Source organism: Daphnia pulicaria, chromosome 9 (genome assembly GCF_021234035.1).
Source record: "Daphnia pulicaria isolate SC F1-1A chromosome 9, SC_F0-13Bv2, whole genome shotgun sequence".
In the NCBI taxonomy this organism is placed as follows: domain Eukaryota; kingdom Metazoa; phylum Arthropoda; class Branchiopoda; order Diplostraca; family Daphniidae; genus Daphnia; species Daphnia pulicaria.
This window is the reverse complement of record NC_060921.1, coordinates 4,033,942-4,056,340: the sequence shown is the minus strand read 5'-3', so window position 1 is coordinate 4,056,340 and position 22,399 is coordinate 4,033,942. Positions and strand designations below refer to the sequence as shown.

The 22,399-nt window shown below is 40.5% G+C and overlaps 3 protein-coding genes and 1 long non-coding RNA gene across 11 annotated transcripts in view; 2 read left to right on the top strand and 2 right to left on the bottom strand.

The window, feature by feature from the left end:
- LOC124313182 overlaps positions 1–19,903 on the top strand; it is a 57,437-nt gene extending 37,534 nt beyond the window's left edge. The window contains exons 3-7 of one of the 3 annotated variants that reach the window (XM_046777967.1): positions 8,842–9,053; positions 16,002–16,163; positions 16,843–17,061; positions 17,126–17,384; positions 19,782–19,903. In XM_046777967.1, the coding sequence (XP_046633923.1) occupies positions 8,842–9,053; positions 16,002–16,163; positions 16,843–17,061; positions 17,126–17,384; positions 19,782–19,897 (968 nt within the window). In that variant the 3' untranslated portion in view covers positions 19,898–19,903. Of the gene's footprint in view, positions 1–8,841; positions 9,054–16,001; positions 16,164–16,842; positions 17,062–17,125; positions 17,385–17,483; positions 17,706–19,781 lie in introns of those variants that run through there. The other 2 variants (XM_046777964.1, XM_046777966.1) reach the window with 2 other exon arrangements.
- The window catches only part of LOC124313083 (dipeptidase 1-like), a 1,013,891-nt gene that overhangs the window by 284,924 nt on the left and 706,568 nt on the right, over positions 1–22,399 (top strand). The window lies entirely within an intron of this gene.
- LOC124313690 lies at positions 817–13,923 on the bottom strand. The gene is made up of 4 exons (XR_006910994.1): positions 13,811–13,923; positions 13,421–13,634; positions 1,232–1,327; positions 817–1,024 (listed from the first exon to the last, which is right to left on the bottom strand). It is a non-coding gene; the product is annotated as an uncharacterized LOC124313690 (long non-coding RNA).
- On the bottom strand, positions 17,793–22,384 carry LOC124313295 (transmembrane protein 242-like). 6 transcript variants are annotated; one of them, XR_006910686.1, is made up of 6 exons: positions 22,298–22,384; positions 22,081–22,179; positions 21,262–21,572; positions 20,400–20,560; positions 17,966–19,156; positions 17,804–17,878 (listed from the first exon to the last, which is right to left on the bottom strand). XR_006910686.1 is itself a non-coding variant. In XM_046778147.1 (4 exons), exons 1-4 carry the CDS (start codon positions 22,175–22,177, stop codon positions 18,922–18,924), a joined length of 804 nt encoding a protein of 267 aa, XP_046634103.1. In that variant the 5' UTR covers positions 22,178–22,268; the 3' UTR covers positions 17,901–18,921. The 6 variants fall into 6 exon arrangements, 3 of the variants coding, with proteins under 3 accessions (XP_046634103.1, XP_046634104.1, XP_046634105.1); XR_006910685.1 differs by lacking the exon at positions 22,298–22,384 and having other exon boundaries at positions 17,793–17,878; positions 18,002–19,156; positions 22,081–22,268; XR_006910684.1 differs by lacking the exon at positions 22,298–22,384 and having other exon boundaries at positions 22,081–22,268.

Genomic DNA, 22,399 nt, shown 5'->3' with positions numbered 1-22,399 from the left:
TGTCCAGCCAGCTCACTATCTCACTCTTTCGTTCTCTCTTCTCTTCGTTGAATGTGATCTATAGATTGTGAATAGACGAGAAAGAGAGAGAGAGGAGAGACCGAGAGACGGGCGCGGAGCGTTCGTGCGTGAAACGCGATTGCTTATGTATGTGCAATACAAATAGCTCCGTTGGATCCCGGGTTCTCTGCTTTTGATTCCACTTCAACGTATTAGATCTTCCCTTCATCAGTCTGTTGCCGACAAAATGGGCTGTAAGAGAAAAAACGGCAATGACATCAGAGTTGAGTGATGTACAAACAAGAGCTAACACGACGCCATCAAAGCGCAAAGCCAATCTCTTGTCATCACGTCATTTCATTTTTTGGTTTCTTTTTGAACGGAGGTGTTTGAACTTGGCTCGCATTCTCAAACGCTTTGCGAATTTCAGAGTTAAAGTTGATTCGAATTTATGCAGCAAAACTGTACACGTGCCAAATAGCGCAGCTTTTTTTCAGTCGCCCACATAATAAACGAGGAGGTCCCTCTTGGTAAAAAGTTATCTTGTTGCACTTTGCTTGAAGTGTTTTAAGTTCAAATATTTTCGAATGTGATATTTGATGTTTGCCCACAGAAAACTTGTGAGGTACAAAAACAAAACAAGCCTAATCTGCGAAGCCTTACTGAGATAAAAACAAAAACGAAGAGCGAAAACAGTTGCAGTCAACCGTCTAGCTCACGAATAAACATGCTCCGTAACTACGTAACGATTTATAATCAACGCCATCAAAAATTGTCAAAAAGGAAGAATAGAGATCAATTTTGTCCTACCTTTTATGTCTGGGAAATACAGCCAGGCATCTACAGTTGCTCCATCCATCCGCTGAAGAGATAAATTACACCAGACGGGAAAGGGCTAAAGGTGAACATCCTCGTGAATACACCCACATTCACATGGGCGTACACGAGGACATTTCAAGAAAGGGGAAAAAGAAAGAGATCCGTAACTCGATTGCATTTCAATGCAATGGGATGCTTTTTTCATCTAAATAAAAATAGAACATGGATTACGAAAAAATACTGATAGAAACACAAGTCAGGAAAAGTTGAAAATGAGACACTGGGTAAACCCAAATTGTTAATAAATGTGAGAATGAAAGGTTTCAATGTAATACACGGCATTGATGCAGGTTAATGCAGCAATGCAATATCTAGAAGGTCACAGGTCGATAAAAGTAAGGGAAATCATTACCCAAGCGATGATCCTGAGATTGTTGCTGACGGTTAACACCTGCACCAGAAAAACTTGCATATGGTGTGGTTATGATGGCCGGCTCTGGCCTCAAATCTGGACAAAGGAAAAGGTTACATAGTGCAAACAATCTGCCATGCATCAACAACAAGGGCTTACAAGATAAATGCTTAAACTTCAACTTAAAGTTGAAGGAACAATTTTTTCATATCAAATTGTTCACCTCAACAAATTTGATAAGGCCTACCCTGGACGAACAAGATCCAAATAAAAATGTGCATGAAACCCGCAAAAAGACCGAAAACCCGCCCTAATAACACCCCCCCCCCTCCCATGCAGGACCCTCTTGGAAGCCAAGAGGGAATAGTAGGCGTTTGATAGCTTCGTCGATTGAAGTGCCATCATCTTTAACAGAGATACGCAGTAGGGCAATTCTATGGGAGGGTTACACTTGGGGCATCTGTCAAAACCAGTTTATAAAGTCATCACAAGCGGTTTAGTATCGAATAATTTCGCTCAAGCTTGTATCTTTCCAGCTCTATTCAAGAGATCTACTGCTACGTTTCAGTCTCAGAGATGGAAGCCAAAAAATAAAATCGCAAAGTGGAAACGGAAAAAGGCTTTCTAATGGCTCTCTGTAGTACCCTACTACGCACAACCCGTTCTCGATTGCCCTGGCCATGTTGGATCCCGGTTTTGGGATTTGAAATTCCCCAACTAATCCAAAATACAGCATAAACTATACTACACTATGCTATACATCCTAGGCAAAGAGCTTCTTTGGACAACATCATACACGACTGCTGAAAAGAACTGTTTCCTCCCTTCATTTTTAAAGCCAAAACATCCGTTTGGCAAAAGAAATTCAAGTGGCCATTTTATTTCGAGCAGCCAATCCCGTTTCGGGTACACCAATGACCTCCATCAAAACGATACTCTTTTTCTTTTTTCCTCTCTACTAGTGGTGGTTGCCTCCTCAAATGCGTTGGTCGAGCAGAAGGCGACTGACCATAAAAGGCAGAGGAAGTTTCTTATCGCACCGGAAAACGGGCGAAACGGGGAAATAAGGAGCGCAGGAGAACGGGACGAGAGAGAGAGAACCGAAACAACGACATTCCTTCAGCGAGGCAAACACAAGAGCAGCAACAGCAGCAGCAGCAACAACTCCTGACACAATTTCTCCCCCCCCCCTTGGATTTATGCATGACGTATACGTGCACTAAAACAACTCAAAATGCCTAAATAGACGGGCGAGTAGCTGTCAGGCGGCATCCAGTCCGTCCGACTCCATTTTGACACCATGGCGCGCACGAGCGATGGCACAACCGAATTGTGTCGTCTCTTAATGGTCCGATTCAAAAGTTTCGGAATAATCAAGTCATTGTCCAACATTCGTACATGGGAAAACGGAATGCTGGTGGCAATCGAAAGGGGCAACGCAATAGATTCAGGCGGGCGGGGAGTCAGCCAGGCCACAGCGCCCGCCCAGGGGTTGATGAGTAGTAATGTGCATGCCGCTACTGCCTAATCGTTCTTGGCTGATAAGCAACGCAACTTTGTCTTTTTTTCGGGGATTTCAACCTCATTATTCTTTTCGGTTGCCTTTGCTCAAGTCGCAGAGAAGAACGAGAGGAACAAGACAAGAAGCAGCTCATTAGATTGATTGGTCCAAGGTTCGAGCGCCAAACAGAAGGCTGAGGGGGGAAAAGTTGAATAGGACAAAGATGAAAGAAAGTATACGGCGAGTTTTTGTTAATGACTCGAAAAGAAGAAATCAAAAGAAATGGGAACCACGAATGATGGTCCGTGCGTAGCCGCCATATCTTTTGTCATCTCCAATTGCTAAATTATGATCCAAAAGCAGCCAAACAGTCCAATACTCAATTCGACGTCTATTTCACCATTTTGAAAGAACAGAATTGGCTTACTATACATCGTTCAAGACTTGAAAACGTCAAGTTAAATTTCCCATCAGCATCATACATCTTCATCACGCCATACAACAACCCAAACATTTCTTTATTGGATTACTGCGCAGGGGCCCAAGTGGCAGTTTCTAGGGTGCGACATCCACTTGACTTATTGGTAGACTAAAGTTGGCCTATAGAATTAAGATAATAACAAATATCCGGTGTGTTCCGTGGAGCTTTGTCCCCCCCCCCCTCTTTACACTGCGCGCACAGCTCATTGTAGTAGTGTCTGAGCAACTGAAGTGCACCTCTGTTTCGAGTTGTCTCTATCCGGTCTATCCGGTATCCAGTTGTATGCCTATTACTTAAATTGAGCTATTCTTGGTGCTGTGGGGTTTATACATTTGGGCTTTCCCAGGGCAAAGAAGAAGCCGGGATTTAAATGTCTTGCTGGTCTTTTCTTTCTTTTTTTTGCAAACGCTACCCTAGTGCTCTTTTCTAATCGGCTTTCAAAGATCAAGCTCACTGGCTGGGCTGCAGCTGCTCCGTGGCGCGTCATCATTTGAAATCTACTGAAGAAAAAAGAAATAACGCAAAGGATCAACAAAAGTTCTTCGCCTCACAGTTACTGCAAAGTCGTTCGACCGTAACAAACAACCGAGTGGCGGTTAGAGCTGAGATCCCGCTACATATTTTTTTCCGAAACTTGATGGTGAACGGTAATAGAGAATTGTAAGAAGACTATTGTTAAGTGTGGCCTACGTGATGCCTCAATGCGGCAGCAGCTGACATGATTATCAGCGATGCATCATTCAGGATCGATCCTTTCTATTGGTGTTTCAACAAAGGCAACCATTGCTTTTATACAGGAGGTTTACCATATTCAAGTCTTTCAGATAAGCATGTTTCCAACTTCAAATAAGAGAACGTCTATGATAAAAAAAATGAGAGAGAAACATTTCCGGATCTAAATGTGTGCGCACTTGAGCATCCAATAGTTCATGGACTGTAAATACTAGCCACGAGACGTGCATAAAGACGACGAGAATGATGAAAACCCCACCCAACAACCAGCAAATTAACAAAGGAAACCTTTTCGTTATTTAGATTTGCATTGCACGTTTTCTATTGCTTTCAAAATTTAGAAGGAAACAAGATTTAGAGATAAAAGCAACAAACAACCGTTGCTGAAACCAATATGACGAACGGGGCACACACGAATTTAAACAAAAGTTATAATTCATTCGTTACTCTGCACAAGAAATAGTTCTTCGACTTATTAATGTCCAACGGCAGCAGCTGAGAAATTCAAATTACAAAATTTGAACAAAGTTACCACCCGTTAATTATTAATGACCAAAATAGGTCGCGAGCTATTTGAAAATCGACAAATTTCTCCCGTCATTATTTTCAAATATTTAAAACAAATTAAATTAATTAGTACATTGCTTTTGATCTCGCCTTTCTTCTGTATTTCTTTTTCACGAAAACAAATAGAAAAGTGCAATCGAAAAATCCTATTGTTTCGTGAAGACGAACAAAATGTTGAAAAAGATAATTCCTAACGCATTCCAACGTCCTACAGTTATCCATAGTTTATGATGAGAAACGGAAATCATAATAAAGAAATCTGTCGTTGAAGAGAAAAAAAAATTTCATTTCGGCTATCGAAGTCGTTACGGTGATATATTATACAAGCGGAAACAGGAAAACAGACAAAGTCCTCCTACTAAGCCAGAGATATACGTATAGGAGCGTGACCTAATTGTGGAATTCTTTCCTCATCGGTGGTTTCCTCATCTTCCAACCGAGTCCTGTTCTTCTCCAAAACAGAGACTGTAAACATTTCAAAAGAATCTTGCCTGTATTTCATACGGTCTAGTCTATGGTCTGACGTGGTGGTGTATAGATCAAACTCGAGTGGAAGGAGGAGGACCGAGTGGGAGTGTCGATCGAAGAGAAAAAGAAAAAGTGGCACGGATTCGACGACATCACCTCACATGGATGACACATGGCCTGCACACACTACAACAAAATCCTTGCGTTTGATCTTGGGCGGATGTGGTGGGATGTTGGAACTTGTCTCGTCGATGAACGAGAGGCTGTCGGTTGGAAGCTGCTCAAATTCTAGTCAACAATAAGCCGCCCGGAAATCGTCGTCTCTTTCCTCGAATCTTATTCACATCCGCCGTGTATAAATACGCAGGGTCTATCAATAAGAAGTCTGGCGATGTGTGGGTGTTTTGGAATCTTTTTAGAACCTCGTGGCCAGCCGCTGGCTGTTGCTAAATCCACCGCCGAAAAATGATCGATCGAAGAACTTGGGATGAGAGGAACTTGGGTGGCCATTTACGCATCATTTTCAGCCGAATCGATTCAAAGGAAAAGAAATTGCTCGTCGTCGACACATTACGTGTGTGAAAGGCAATGATGGATTGCGCTTTGCAGTAAAGTACAATGGGAAATAGGGGAGGGGAGGAAAAAGGTACGACGAGACTCAACCGACAGTTCACTCCTTTGGTCCAACATGAAAGGAGTTTTGTTTTTATCTCTTCCCTTTTGCTCGACAACAGACAATCTCCCAAGAGGTTCTCGATAACACACAAGTGCACAGATGGGGCCAACTAAATCTCTCTGCTGTCTCCCTTTGACTTTGATAATCGCCACCAGGACACGGCGCACGATGTTGGCCCCTGTGTCTCTTTGACAAAGATGTAGAAAATGCGGAAGTTTAAGGTCATTTTAATAGGAAGAAAATGGCAGAGGTACAATGTCAAACAACGGTAGAGCGAACCAGTTTGTTAATTTATGGAGAGATTTATCTAAAAAGAGAGAAAATTCCTTCCGTTAAATTTGACATTTGATCCGTTGGTCCAATTGTTATTTAAAAAATAATAAGTTGTCCAAACTTGACACCATCGATTTAGTCTCGCGCACAAAATTTGCATCAAATGCAAATTAAATACGAAAAGAACTGAACCAGATTAGATTGACGCTAAAAGTGACGTGTTCGATGCCCTCGAGAATAAAAAGAAAAAGACGACGGAAGATCTTCCGACTTCTCCAAGTTAGTCGGGTTGCACTAATTTCGTCCTAACGTGACACGGACGACACCCCTCCCATTTTTATCTCAAATTCCTACATTTGTTCCAAAAAAGAAAACAATGAACAAATTTCATGACAGTTCCGAAGCAGCGACGACTTGATGCCGTAATTTACGCCTTTCCATCCATCACTTTAAATAATTCCGTTACGTCGCTGGATGCGTTTTAAAACGTTGACTTTACATTCTCTCTCGCCCTACTCCTTCACGTCTATTAACTTGTAAATAATACATTCCTTGCACGCTGAATAAGTTAATGAAGTCGAGTCCAAACTGATACGCAACGTTCAAGATATACGACTGACAAATCTCTCTCCAGAAAACCTTCCAACAGAATCTAAAACTCTCATGAAATCTTTTTCGTGGGAAAAAAAGGAATAAGAAGAAGAGCAGCTCTGTCTGTATTCTGTAACAAGCGCAAATCCAACTGGAATGGCCCTTCAAACAGCGGCAGAAACAGGGGACCAAGAGAAATAATTGTATTAGCAGCTCGGGCGTGATGTGTGCGCAGGAGAAGGATAACGCTTTTACGCTCCTATTTTTGTGACATGGCTACATGCAGAAAATGCGCCAGCAACGTCGAAAATGGGTGGATCGCGCTGGAATGTGAAATAACAAGGAAAACGGGGGCAAAGTTGCCTATTCCATCTCTAATTGAATCTATTCCGAGTAAAAAGCGAATCGTTTCTCGTGATTGTTGCAGAACAAATCTAATCAAGGTTTTATGATGCATCTCCTGGTTATTCATTTGTTAATTCAGTCATCAAATCCGCAAGACCTTTTCCCGTATTTCTTCAATTCTAATCCATTTCTTATTTCTAATTTTTAGGAGATTAGTACCGACCGATTTCCTACAAAAATCTTTCTGGACAATCAAAATGGCTAGTGCTAACGGGTTCATTTGTAGCTGCCTCGTCATTTTGCTGTCCAGTTTCTTCATCATCGTGCTCCACCAAATTTCTGCTGTTACGGCAATGGAACCCTCCTTTACCAAAATTTACCCAGGTAAAAGGACCGTTTAAATGAAGTTTATGTGTTATTTTTTGCCTTTGGAGCCCTGCGTGAATCAAGTCGGGCGTTTCTCACAAAGCCATAATAAATTCAAATCGATATTTGAATAAGAAAAATCTGTCATAAATGATAAGTTATGCCTACTGTTTTTTCAGCGAAGCAGAAAAAAGATTCCGTATTTGAATTCACCAGAAATTCATATACTTCAAAATTTTGAGCCAACATCCAAGATGGATGTCTTCCACAGGACTTTTTCCAATGACTCGAAAAATTCAACCAAACACGCTCCAAGCAATATTTCATAATATAAAAATCGTTCAAATATTTAAAAAACCTTCCAAAAAGATTTGAATGAACGTTGTGTCGGATTATTTCTTCTTTATTAATTAAGACACAAAGCGAACAATAGATTAAGGCTATTTAATTTTTTCTTTCAAAGATGAGATTAATAGAAATTTATTGAGGCGTAAGTCAATACACAACAAAACATGGGCACTTCAATCAATAGTAAATCCATTAAAATTCAGGAGTCCCGAGAATATTTCATGGAACAAATAAGCCTACTGTTGATTCTTGACGAACGGAATCGAAAAGTCCCGAGGGAGAGTTATTTCGTTCAATATGGCAAAGATCAAATGGCTGTCTAGAACAATTGGTCTGTGCAACGAAATCAGCTGTGGATCACTTTGACCTTTTCGGCCAATCAATCTGCTGCTGATGTTGTGTTTCGGAGTGCAAGCCACTTTGAGTTTGAATCTTTGATCTTTCAGAAGAGCGAGCCGGACCGGTGGAAAAGTACACAGTACGGTGATGCGCTTTCATCTGCTTGATCAATATGCAACCGTTATCTATGCAAGTTCACGAAGTTCACGATCACAACGAATAATCAGCACGCGCTGACTACCAGAAATGATCCGTGAAATGAAAACCGTAATGCTCACTGGATTCATTTATTCCCGATTGTGCGATATTACCGCCTGAATTTCAAATGCTTCTCTTAAAAGATTTTACAAAATTTCTGATAACTATAAATATGAATTCGAAATATCAAAATCTGCAAAAGTCGGAAGAAATCTATGATGGGACATAACTTTTAAATGCAAAAGAAAATTTTAAATAGTTTGAAATGTCTTGAAGTTGGAAAAAAAAAAGTTTTACATCAAGCGGTTCTAGTCTTATCCAGCTTGTGTTTTCAAGTTATTCTCCCATTGATCGTCCGACAACGAATTTGGTCTCATAAGTTATTATGATTAAAGTATTTGGTTATGAGTCATAACCAAATACTTTCAATTTGGTTATGAGTCATAACCAAATACTTTAATGAATCACCATTCGTCAAAAGGTGTCAGAACTTTTCTACGTTAATCAGAAGGCGCAGGAATATTACTGAAATAGAGCACTATGTGAGGCACCCATTTCTAGTGGTAAATAATGAAACCACCTCATTGATGACGAATGATCAACACGATCGTCATGAATGTCGGAGATTAATGCAACATTTGACAGTTATCCTTTAGAATGCACACAATAATAATCAGAACAGTTCGATTTCAACAACGACCATTTGCATTGATTATTCATTCCAGATGTTGACAACAACAAGCAAATCGTCGTCGTGGCTGCTGGAACAGCTCATCCACGATCTCTGACCGCTCCCCTTTCGTCTAGTGGCGTGGCCGTCGAGTTGGAGGAGCTCCTACCTGAGACGATGGAAAACGGCACCACCAATCACATGATCATCTTACAGGGCGAGACCGTCCTCCTTCCGTGCAAGGCCTACAGCCTCGGACAGCGAACGGTAAATATAATTTCCCTCCCATCACGAATTCTTTTTGACTACGAAATGAGAAATCGATCGGCATGACGAATGGAACGCCATTTCCATTCGGCACTTACGGTCCTATCGGAATAGACCATCGAGAATGTCGGTGGTAAAGTGTAGTAGTACATACACTAGCCTACTGAATGAACTGCATCTGGGAACTAAATCGAATCAGGGGAAAACTGCTCATAAAATGTTTTCGCTGCCAGCGGCTGCTGTCGTTGTTGTGGCAACGTCATCACTCACGTCAATATCGGACTTTGACCTTCACGCAATTCCTTTAGTCGCCTGGCACCGGAGAAACAAAGAGTATTTTAAAACACAAACTCTAGTTTTCTTGGGACCCATCCAAACGCGAAAAATGGTAACTCAAAAGCTTTAATCGGCTGAGAGCAAAAATTTTCCTGACTATAATCTGATCTCCTCATTCACAAATATTGTATTCCACTAATCTGCTTGTTTTCTACTGTATAAACATACTTTTCCAATATTCGAATCTCTTTTTTATCGCATTAGATAGGGGTATTTTCTGGAACTACTTTTAAATCTGATTAGGCAGGAGAATGAACAACATTATCTTTCTTCAGGATATCGATTTTTTGTTGTTGTTCAAGAAGTTTGGGCGTCCGCCAAAATTGAATGAAATCAATCGCAATGTTCATTTTCCTTCCTGGATTTCTACGCTGTTGTTTTTCCTCTGTTTACTCAGTGATCCACGGAACTTCAAAGGTTGTTGCTCGTCTACAATCTTAGCCGAACTGAAAACATCCCTTATTACTTGCCTCTTATTAACGAACAGTCGATCAGCAGAGAAATGCAAGGGGTCCGCAACTCAAATTTATTTTTTATTTTTATTTTATTTTTTTACTTTTTCTTTGTTTTATTTTCCTTTTTTACTTTTGAGATAGGCTTTCCTTCAAGCGAAAATAAAAGGGTAGGGAGGGTAAGAGTAGGGAAGGTTCGTTCGCGCACGCCCTTCTTTTAGCCTGTAAAGTAAATTTCCTTTTTTTTTATTTTTTTTCCTTTTTCTTTACCTTTTTTGGTTTTTTATCTTTTTTATTGTAGTAAATTAGAGTTGCAAATGATTATGTAACATAGAAGAAGCCGGTGGTGAGCAAAAACAAACAATTCTCGTTTTAAAAATCAAAACTTTAAAAAGAAAACAACAAAAAACGGAAAAAATAGAAAAAGAAATTTGACATAACTCTTCTAGAAAAGTAAATTAAAAAAGCCCCAAAGCGTCTCATTAAAATTCGCGTGACAAGACTTCCCGCCTCCAAATGCAGCAATCTGTAGAGATGTAACTTGAATAAGAGTTTACGGAAAAACGATACGACCAAAGGAAATCAGAGACGGATGATACTTTTGGGACTGGTGGCCATAAGAGAGCAAATTAAGAGCCATCACGGTTACAAGTTCATTGGCTCCATCGGAAAATACTCACGAATGAAGTACAGAACATTATTTTCGCATCACATTTCTTTCCTTTTCGTCAGTGGTGCTGAAACTAGTAGATCTACAAGCCAAAGAAAATGTTCATTTGAATCCTCAATGCCAAAGGGTTGCATAACACGACGAGGAATCTCAAGAGAGAAAAAAAAAGACTAATGAACTTTGATATTACAACAGAAAACGGGCTAACGTAACAGGAATCCGAATCACGAAATTTTTAGGGCGCGACTTAAGGCCTTTTTTTTATTACATTTGAGCTGGGACATTGACATTCCGACATTCCATTCCGACATCTTCTGCGGCGGATGTCAGAAGAGCGTCAAGTCAAGTGATAGTCGAAGACAAGGCAAAAGGTTAAAGTTGGCTTTCAATCTCGTTAGGCTCAGACAGCGACTTTCTAACAACTTCACAATGCGGAAGTGGTTAATGAGTTGAATTCAAGATCCGTTTCATCAAAATGGAGCAAAACAAACAGCAGCTTATAGAAAAAACCATGGCGATAATAACTGACAACATCAACTACACATAATAGATCAAAAATGTTGAAGATCAATGACAATCCCTTTCCTGCAGCTCATGGGAGTTTAGATGGTTCTATCAAGGGAGAACGGAAAAAGAGTGAGCGGAAATATATTCAAACCTCAGATAATTGACAATGAGTTTTACATTGACAATAGTTTTACATTTCAAAAAAGAAAGCTAAACAAACAACCCGACAGACCGTCATTCAAATGACAAAAAAGACTTATTTGCCACACGAAACAAATAAGAAAATAATAAATTCTATCCTGTTTGTTGCTACACAACATCGAGACAAAGAACGAAGGTATCGACTGAGGAAGAGGAACTCCCACCATCATCACGGATCGATAACGTGTGTCAACGAAAACTTGTTGAACACGGAACACACATTTCAGTTATTCAGGGCACTAAAACATTTCCTTGTGAAAAGTCTCAAGTATTGCAACGAGAAAAAAAGTATGAAATAATATACTTTCCTATTTCGTGTGATTTCTGTCATATCAGAACATCAGAGTCACGTCATATCAGAGCAACTAGAAGTTGACGGTAACAATTAATCAAAGTGCGAATGGAAAAAGTCATTTCTCACCCTCAACCGTTATTATTTGTCGTCGACAAAAATTAACCAAGGATTTATTGGAAGTCACTAGGGGGTAGACAAGAGTCGATGACGGTTACAAAACTTTGTAACATTGTTTCAAAGGTCTAATTCATGTCCGAAAAGAGTTATCGGCTACGAGCCCATGTTTAACCGCAGTTTGCTTGGTTCGCGTAGAGACAACTTACTTGTACATAACTAAAGGCAATTAGATGAAACGTCGAGTCATAACTGCGGGAATGATGGCAGGGAAACTATTCTGCTCATTCTCTTGATGGATTAGAGCTATTATGTGCAACACAGGCTGGAGCCTGGAGGCCATGCATTGATATTCCACCATATCCGCACGATTCCAGCTGTTCCGACTCTTTTCATCCGTTTCTTTCACTCATTTACCGCAGTCGACGACATGACAGTTGAGACGCAAAAAAAAGGCCAAGATTTGGCCGGCAGCTCATCGCAATTAATTGGATCGGGATAATAAAAAAATCTCTTAGATCCCTGGCAATGGACTTTTAGATGAAGTGTGTGCGAAACTTTTCTTCGCGAAACTATTTGTTACACGCAGCACGCACGTACAAGCCTTAAACAAATAACCAATGTTTCGGAGACCATCGTCATCAACGCAAGACTATCAAAAGGTTCCATTACTTTGGGTACAATCAAAAAAAGTTCCCCTCGTACAAAATATAAAAATCGAACGAATAAGGTCGAACCGATTCGTTCTTCTACAATCCTTCCTGTCAGAACAACTTTTAACTACAATACGCTGAGGACTGATTCTTCTCAATTGTTGATTCTTCTTCTTGTGGAAGATGTTAAACAAAGTTATCAAACGGATCGGTAGAAAGAAAAAGAATTCAAGAGCTCAAAAGCAAAACAACAAGAGTCGGAGAGGAGAAACTAGGGAAGCGCTAGGCAAAGAAAAGAGAATTTTAGGTTTTTCAAAAAATCGATTGAGATCGACGCTCAGCGTTTCTTTCTTTTTCCCGTCTTCCCCTTACGTAAATGCTCGATCGCGTTCTATAGCTGGATAGAAAATTGCCAAAAGCCAGAGAAAGTATACGTTGTCGTCAAAAGTCCCGCAACCACTAAAACGATTCTAAAGATAGCCTAGAGCCAACATCTTTTTCTTCTCGTATTTGCTCACACACTCTACGGGAAATGAAAGCGTGACGCGTCTATTGTGTCAAGATGCCCATAAAAATAATAATAATAGATGACAATGCGTCATCACTTTTATCCTTTTACCTTTTCTGGTCAGTTGGCGTCACTGCAAAGTCGGAAGTGTGAACGGGAACCAAGAAGCGTAACAAATCACTCGTGTTTTTCTCGGAAAATTTTAAGTAAAGGTATTTTAAAATGTTCCGTTTCGTCAAAAAGCAACACGTAGAAAATTCGGTAAATTAAAAATGAGGTCATTTGGCTGTTAAAGAACTTGGCACTAAACCAGGAAGAGCCGGTGTGGTGGCAAGACCCTCTTGGTAGAAAAAATTGTGTCGCAAAGTTGCACTTTGCTTTGAGAGTTTCAAGTTCGAATATTTCTGAATTTGATGATTTACCCAAAGTCAAAGTTGTGAAATAAAAAAAACAGGCCTAATCGCCTGATGACGCGTGAATGAACCCTGACTAAGAAAAACAAAAAAAAGCGTGGTAAAAAGTTTCAGCCAATTGCATGGCCCAGGAATAACCGTACTCCGTACTACATGACGATTTAAAATCTACGCCACCAAATAATCAAAAAGGAAAAATAGAGATGAATTTGTCCTACCTTTAAGCCTGGGAAATACAGCCAGGCATCCACAAGTGCTCCAGCATCCGCTGAAATGTTGAACTCACCAGGAGGGATAGGAAAAACCGAGTCCTCGTGAATACACCCACATTCACATGGGCGTACACGAGGATATTCAAAGAAAGGGGAATTGAAGAGATCCTTAAGTCGGTCGACACTGGAAATGTCTCCAATTAAACGGTATGCTGTTTATCTAAATAGAAAATTTCAACAATGAGTTACGAAAATTATTTACAGAAACAATAACAAGCAAGGAGCAAGGAAGAGTTGCAAATAATTGTTGTACTAAGTAGGAGAATTGAAGGTCATGCATCATTAAATAATGTGACAGGTCATATGCAGTTTAAAAAAAGTGATGAAAATTATTACCTCAGCGATGATACTGGATTGTTGCTGATGACAGGAGGTCATCAGTCAAATCATGTGACTGAAGGTCCAGCACAAGCAAAACTTTGCTGTTACAATGGGTGGCTCATACCTGAAATCTGCACAGAGGAAAAGTTTACATGTAGTGCAAACAAACTGCCATGCATCGACAAGGGGATAAATAATGCTTCACACAATCACAAACTTGGAACAAGTTGAACTTTTCTATTCAAGCTCCCATAGTCATCCCATTTTTATTCTGAGTGTTTTGTTTACCTGCCAAACAGCATGGAGAGCATGGAAAGCATGGAGCACATATGGAAAGCTGCGACATGGTATGGGACTGTTCCTATGCCATGGCTTCGACACCAAAGTTGACATCACAATGACCAAATTTTTGTAATTTTATTTTCGAACCCCATGTCCCAAATAGTGATCGTTCCGTTTTTCTTTGATATCTCAGAGTCTTGACGAAACTTCGAATTGAAACGAGAACGAAGCAGACGACACTAATCTTCCAATTTGCAGTGTTTTGTGTTTAAGAAGAGATATCGATTACAATTTATTTAAAAAAATCGACCCCCCTAAATTCAAATCCAGACCGCAATTTTTTTTTTCATTTTCGCGCTTTTTTTTTCATACCCTACCGGTCCTACCCAGACCCCAAAAAAATGAAAGATTCAATAAAAGTTTAACCGTTTTATTCAGTACAATTTCATAACAGATAATATGGACTAGAGAGAATATTTTGAAAAATCGTCGTCTGTTATTTGAAACTTTGTTGCATTAATTAACAGATAAGGGGGAGAAAAAAAGAAGCGAAAAATGAAACTGTCACGACAACGTTGGAAACAACATTTGCATATTAAGATGTTCAGCATCTTTTTACTTGTTTTACAATCACGGGGATGAACATGTTGTTGACGTCAACGACACGAGTTTTCCCTTTCGGCGTCTTCCTGTTTCCTAGGCTCTCAAAAGACTCATCGGATGTGTTATTTGCTTGTTTCTCGATATCCGATTTCGTTGTTTGGATCTGGTTATTGGTGTACACTGTATATCTTCCTTGACAACGCCGTTGATGGACAAGAAGGTTAGATTTTCCTACGTGACGGTTGAAACCTTGCAGGTTTGTTTGACTTCATCAGAATCGTCTCGTATCAAATCTTTTTTTCTTTTTTGTCGTTTTTTGTTACACCTTTCTGAGCAACTCCAATCGTTTTCCAAGTTGATAATTTAACGATCCTTCCTTCTTAGTTCCTTCTTAGCTGCTTGTCTGAAGTCTCTCGCCTTCCTTGTTAACTTGCAACTTGAAAATCTTGAGACGTTTTGGGCGGATCATTAATAATTATCAAGAGGAAAGGAAGGGGGTCCATCGAAAGTGCAGATGACAGTTTAAGGATTCAGGCAAGATAATCGAATATCAAAGTACACTGTACAGTATCGGAGGAATTAAATGCAACGCAGTTAGAAAACCTTGGCGAAAACGAGGATGAGGTGAGTGGAACGATATGCCGGCAACAATCCACAGCCAAATAATCTTATAAAGCTACAGTTTTAAAAAAGCTTCGCCATAACAACAAAATTGGGTCAAAAATTGCACTGAGATTAAATTTTTAAGCAAAAAAAAAGAGGAGTTGGATGGGTGCTACTTGTTACTTAGTTCTAACCGAACCACTTTGTTGATTTGTGGCAACTGGGTCGTTAATATGCACAGGCCATCAGTTTCCTCGACTGCGTTTTCGTTCCAGAAACCAACCGGTCGTCAGTTATGGAAATGTTCCCGGTGCATTACGACTGTCATCCTCGTCGTGCTGAATAACCTATGACCCTCCATGTGCCTAAATATGCTCCATATTCCAATGTTAACGTTATGTTCTAACGTTCTAATGTTAACGTAAGTTTGATGAGGTGAAATTCCGCGTGAGTTTAACAAAACTTTGTCGCCAGTCAAAAGGCGAAACAGAATCCCAACGCACATTCACAATGTATGTACAATTTTAATTGCGATACAAGCAGATGACATTTTGTGGTCCTGGACTTTACGCTCAGCTTTGATTGTCCTGTTCAGGATTGCCACCGACACATTGCCCTTTTCAGGATTCCATAAGCGACACATTTTATTAATGATTGATGGAATGAAACGCAGTTAATGAATTCTAATTTCCCCATTTGGTTGTCACTTTTGCGACAGGTTTCGTGGATTCGGCGGAGAGATTGGCACATCATGTCGTCCGGCAGTCACATCTACACGGCCGACAGCCGTTTCAGCGTCCTCAACCGGCCCGGCTCACCCGACTGGATTCTGATGCTCAAATCGCCGCAACTCTACGATTCCGGCACCTATGAATGTCAGGTAAATAAAGAAAACGTGAATCAATAAAAGGGAAAATACGACTGGGCTCTCGATGATACGGGTGTTAGTAGAACGTGATCCTGTTGACAATCCAGCAGTCATCCATAACCATCAGAGACAAAAAATCTGACATGACGTCACCACTCGTTTATTTGTTTAACTTCCTTTCCTTGCCAACCGGGTATTCGTTTTTCTTATTCACGCTCTAATGAATCGTTCCGTCAAGTTGATTCTGGTCCAGCAGTTCCTGGCTCCCCGTTCGGCGCCGTCCATCCATGATTCAGTTCGAGGTTTTTTTATTCTAGTGAATGTGTAGGAAAGTGAGTATAGGCGTACATGTATAAATGGAAGAGCAACTGAATGGGAAGACAGGCCATTCTGCTGGATGTTGTAAAAGAGGCGAGAAAAGAAAATGAGAAAATAAAATAAGAAAAGGAAGTGCATTTGTGTACGAATCTGAGAGCCGTTGACTCGCGTTCAGATTGCGTGACGATTCGGCCGTGTATGAAAACGTGACGATCCCACCAATAACTCATTCACGCTGAACGAAACCCCTCGTAATCAAACAAAAGGAACAAATGCCAAAACACTCTAGAATTATTACAAAATGTCACACAGGAAATGTGAATTATATTGACGGTATTTGAATTATTATTTTTCCTACCGACGTCCGACGCAGATAGCGGGCGGACATGGACAAGTTTCGCACTTTGTCGAACTTTTAGTCTGGGCGCCGGTAGCGTCGGTCGTCGAAGGCAGTGAACACCACGTCGAAGCCGAGAGCAACATCCAACTGCATTGCAAACTCTACCCAGAAGCCAACAATTTCCATATTAACAACAGCAACGAGACCAACCGGGAACAGCAGACGGCACTTCACCAGTTGTCGTTACCCGCGGTACATCCGGCAGATAATTCACCCAATTGCAACCCGCCAATTTTAAGAGTCGATTCCATTTCAGCAGGTGGTGGGTGGCAGAGCGCCGTTCGTTTGGTTTCACAACGGCCGGCCGCTGATTCACGGCGGCAAATCGTCGGCCGGTTTGGGGTTGGTGTCCATTTACCTGGAAGATGTTGCTGAATCCATCGCCGGAAAAAGCGACTGGATGGCGTGGACGAGCCGTTTGGTGATCCAGCGAGCAGATCCAGCCGATTCCGGCAACTATACCTGTGCACCGTGGAGAGGAAAATCCGCATCAGTCAACGTCTTTGTTTCACAAGGTAAAACTATCGATCCATGTATAGAACCCGTTTCATGTCCATTTGATTTCTTACGTTATTGTAAGGACTTTGTGTTGAACAAATCAAATCGAATTGTAGTGCGTCTACCATTTCCGTTGGCATCTGAAATTGACGGGGACAAACAAAAATTGCTGATGGAATTGTTTCGTGCTTCCCCACTGATGGCTATCAATTCCTGGCAACAAAACATTTCCAGGCTACAAAAAACTATTATATATGGAAAGTAGGAGCCTGTCAAATTCATGCAATGGCAATTTTCTTGAATAGATTTAGAATTCGCAGTAAACTGAAATCCATTGGGTTACGTGTTCCTTAAGTTGACTTGGCGTTTGTCATACCTTTTCAATGATTCATTCACGGAACGGTAAAAACGGGCGCGTGAAACAATTGAACATTCAAATTCTCTTTTCTAAGAAAGAGAAAAAAGACTCGGGCGACTTCTCGCTGGAATCCACTGCCATCTTTCCTTGTCTCTTACAAATAACAACGCCGATTAAGCAAATAAATTCTATAACGTATAAAGTTGTCTGCTGCACAAAATATTCTGCATGGCCACTTACTCATGTGCCGGTTAAGAAGGAAAAGTTGCCAGATACCTGGAATGGGCCGTCTCCGTTCACACGCCATCTGGTCGTCGCCGTCTTTTGTGCCGATGTAATTATGGATGTCGTGACGCCAACAGCAGCTCTTTTAAATAACATCCAGGTGTATAACATACAACATGTACGACCGTTTCTGATTGATCGCCATTGTGAATGAAAAGCAATTACGCGGTTCAATCCCCCCCACTGTTTCCAAATCGGATTGCATTTCCATTTACTTCCGCAACTGAAAACGGGCCAGCAAACTCTTGACAATCGCAAACAGAAACGACAAGTTTTCGATCGAGTCTCTCCTCCAAGGAAGACGGGACGAAGGAAAGTGTTTGTCAAAGGGAAGGAGTTGAATAACTTGGGCAGCACTCGACGGCCAAATGGAGGAAAAGAGAATCGAACTAAATTGACTTTCAAGACTCGAGAGATAAAAGTACGCAAGTAATTTTTGTGTTGACAGTTACTTTCCCTTCAGTTTGCAATTCCATTCTGTGCAAATAAAACCTGAATGTATAAAACAAAATTCATTTTTAATTTTTCGTCTCAGTCGTCGTCTATGGCAAGTCGATTGATAGATCAGAGACTGTCTCGGTTCCTAACAACGAGCCAATCTCTTTTCATTTCCGTATCGTCTTCCTTTTCAAATTATTTTCAGCATCTTTTGGCGGCATCCAAACTCCCGCCTCTCTATTTTAAAATAGAGCGGGGAATTCCATTTTCCAGTAGTAGGCAGGAATAACTGTTGGCCTTTCAATCCGTTTTTTAAGTGAGTTTTTTCTTGTCATATCTTCGTTGCTCTTTGGCCCTTTTTTCAATTGCTTTTTTGCGTGCCGCAAGTTTGGCATTTCTCCAGCCGAATATCTGGCGTGTTGATGTCAATTCCCAAACTGCCCCCCTTTATTCATCGCTATTTGAGCCTTTCTTCAGCTTTGATGGTCGATGAAATTGGGTTGCAGTTTATGAAAAAGTTTTTCGAGTTTTTTCCATGTCGTTGGCGTCGACGGAACGTCCCCCAGACGAGACATTGAACCTTCAACTCGCAATGTCCACGACTGGCGTTCAGTCCGTGTTGGATCGATTGAATGCCGTACTTGCGTATTAATACTCGTAACTGCCCATCGTATACGAAGCTCCCAATGCCAGTGGTTATGGCATCCCCTAGAAGAGAAAAAGATGTCACGAAAATAGACGCCCGACAATCTTGCGCTCAACACGACTCGATTTTCTCCTTCACTCTGCAAAGACCTTGGGCATTTCTGTAAGCATCTTATGTCATTTTCGGTGGATACCTTTCATCAGATGAAACCATAATCGCCGTATAGGAAACCTGCATTAGGGCGTATCATGTCATTTTCTAATCATTCTCACTTTCATCGCCGTTTCTCGAGGGCCAAGGTGAAGGGAACGGGCCGTCAATGTGGTGGCGGGATGCTTCCACCTTAGTCAAAGTGACGAGATGGGAAAAGTTGGTTCTCTTCAGGACTTCTTCGTGCAAAATCAAGGCTTCAACTTTATACTTTATGTCGGCGTCACACAAGAAAAGGGAAACGCTTTCAGTCAGCAGCGCAATAAAAGTTGAGAAAATTCACCTGAATCTAATCTTGAATTATTTGGTCGGCTGCCGTTCACTCTTTCCCTGTTTCAATTCCATTAGAATTACGGTTACCAGCAACGAACACGGATAGAACGCAAAAATGTCTTGATGATATTGTACCGATATAATTTAGAATTGGCTGGAGAATCTAATCCTTGGCTTCGTTTGTTTCGTTTCGTGTGTCCTCAGGTGATCGACCAGCGGCGGTTCAGAGGCAGTCTGCGCTGAGATCTTCCATCCCACTGAATGTACTCATCTTTGGGCTTAATTTTCTTCTACTTCAGATGCCTCTTCAGGACCGATAATCCCGTCTCTTTCTGCTTTGTTCTTCGTTTCACGTTACCCTGGTCTTTGGACCGCAATGTTTTTGTACATCATCGCACCTTTCCGAAATGCCCATATACTTGTACAAAGATCTATTGATTAAAAGTGGCAGAAGAAAAATGTTACAAATTTAAATTTCCAATTTGAAATGTCTGTTGTCTATGTCTTTTATGTTCTTCTTCCGCCTTTGATTTTATGTTTCGGTTTGGTTTCAAAAAGAGTTTCAGTCATCACTAAGAGCATATTCTGATCGATTAATCTGAGTGTTTATATCCGTCTACTGTATCTAACCTAAAATCCAAGGAAAAATTACAAAAAAACGAAAGAAAAGAAGAAGAAACAACTTTGTTATCACTACTGAAAAACTCGTATATCTATCTTGTTCAACTTTCAAAGTATAACAGAGATGTCTTTGTTGTGGATGACGTCGATTCATAAGAATTTGGACTGGATGAGACAAAAGTTTTACACATACACACTCACTTGGTATCATTTCTGTTGGACGCCTCTTTCTTCTCCTTGTCAACGTCGATAATGTACTGCAATAAATCGTTGAGACCAGAGAATTCTGTACGACCCTGAGGAGGATTGTTCCGTGGGACAGCCGGAAGCCAAGTACCAACTTTCAGTCGAAACTCTTTCAACTGTTAAAATAAATAAAGTTAATTGGTTGGATCTAAAAAAAAGGAAAAAAAATTAAAATTGGGCACTAACAAACAACAGAATGATCTTTGCGCGTGGGAAGTTCTTAACAACTACAGAGAAAATGAAACCGTTTATTAACACAGTAAAAACCACGTTGGCATAGCACTCGTTACCCGGTTTGAAATTAATAAATTACTTTATTAGTGAACGTTGAAGCCAGCTGGCTTCCACTTGACAAATCTATTCTTTTACTGCAGTTGTGCAGTATGTTTGTTTCGAATAAAGGGGAACTGCTGTGGACGAAATCAATACATTGAAATGTCATAAATCATGAAATATGTTCTATGGCCACGACTTTGATTACTGTCAATACTAGAAAAAGGAATGCCTTTTAAATTGATGAGTCGGATAAATTATTTACGAAATTCCCTAATAACGACTTGGAACGAGAAACATAATCTGCTGTCGTAACATTATATTTGTAACCGTTTCTAAATCGAACTTTGGCGCTTGTTTCCTGAGGAATTTACAAAGAAAGACCACGCACAAACCCAATCCATTGGGAAAAGAGAAAGTTCGAAAACATAAATAAGCCGATCAACAACTGAAACTTGGGAGAAAATTCCCGCGCTCTGCGAAAAGTTGGGGTGGTGTTTTTTTGTTTTTAATTCCCTGTTGTAGTAGACAACATAATACTTACATCATTAACAGCCATAAGTTTCCAGATGCCGTAGAATAGTACAGAACATCCGGTCACTGCATAAAGAGTGCCCCAGCCAAGAGCTCGAATAGCTAAAGATGCACCCGGCTCCACAGAAGAAATCGATACTGGGACACGTCTTCTCACTGCCGTGGCCGCTTCACTGGAAATTGGCTCCGTCGTTGGTTTTTCGATGCGTCCAGTCAGGCCTTGATCGAAAAAATGGGGATCCTTCTTCTTGGCCGCGGCGAGAGTAGTGCCAAATCCAAAAAGGATCGAGACACCAGTCACGCCGGCAAGGAAAGCCGCGGCTGTTCCATCATGACAAAACAGTAATAAAAAAATTAAACAATTGAATATCTTCCATTACTATTTACAAATATAATGTTATGGGTCTAAGGATGGTCTACAACTATGGTGCAATATAGTTTCGATACACCTACAACAAAACTGCATTGAAATGTGCATTCATTAATTTTAATTTAATATTTTCGGTATAAGACTAGTTATGCTACTAAATTTACAAGCATGGAAACATTTTAATCTGAAGTAAAGCAAATGAAAGATAATTTAGGGGTTTTTAATACACAGAAGATGCAATGCAAGGAACGTTCACTGTAACCCCAGTGAATGTGTGTACTTGTGCTTTCTGAATTTGATTAAAAGGAAATTAATTTGATTCAAAGGAAATGAATTCTTATTTACCAATCAGATGCAAATTTAAACTACATCTAAGTAAAAACTTGTCGGTAGCTATACAGCAGTGTACTACAGTCGTTCACAACAATATTAGAGGAAGACAGAATAATTTATCTGTACCTTTAAATTTGAAAGCTTTTTCATCTTTTTCCTTGTGTGCTGAACTGGCTTTGTCACTGTAGATCATCTGATCCTGATTTGTTTCATCTTTGCTCATGACTAGAAATAGAGAATATTGCAAAAAGGTCGAGAAAAATTCATATGTTAGTTCAGACGACCGCAAACTTGTAAACAGACTTTTACAGCGTTTCCAGATTAACAGAAATACTAAACAAACCGTAATTTTAATTTTGGGGCTGTTTGGGCGGACGGGGAGGACTGGAAGAAGGAGGAACTAGAGACGACGGATGGCGGGATGAGCTGATGCTGAGCTGCCTGC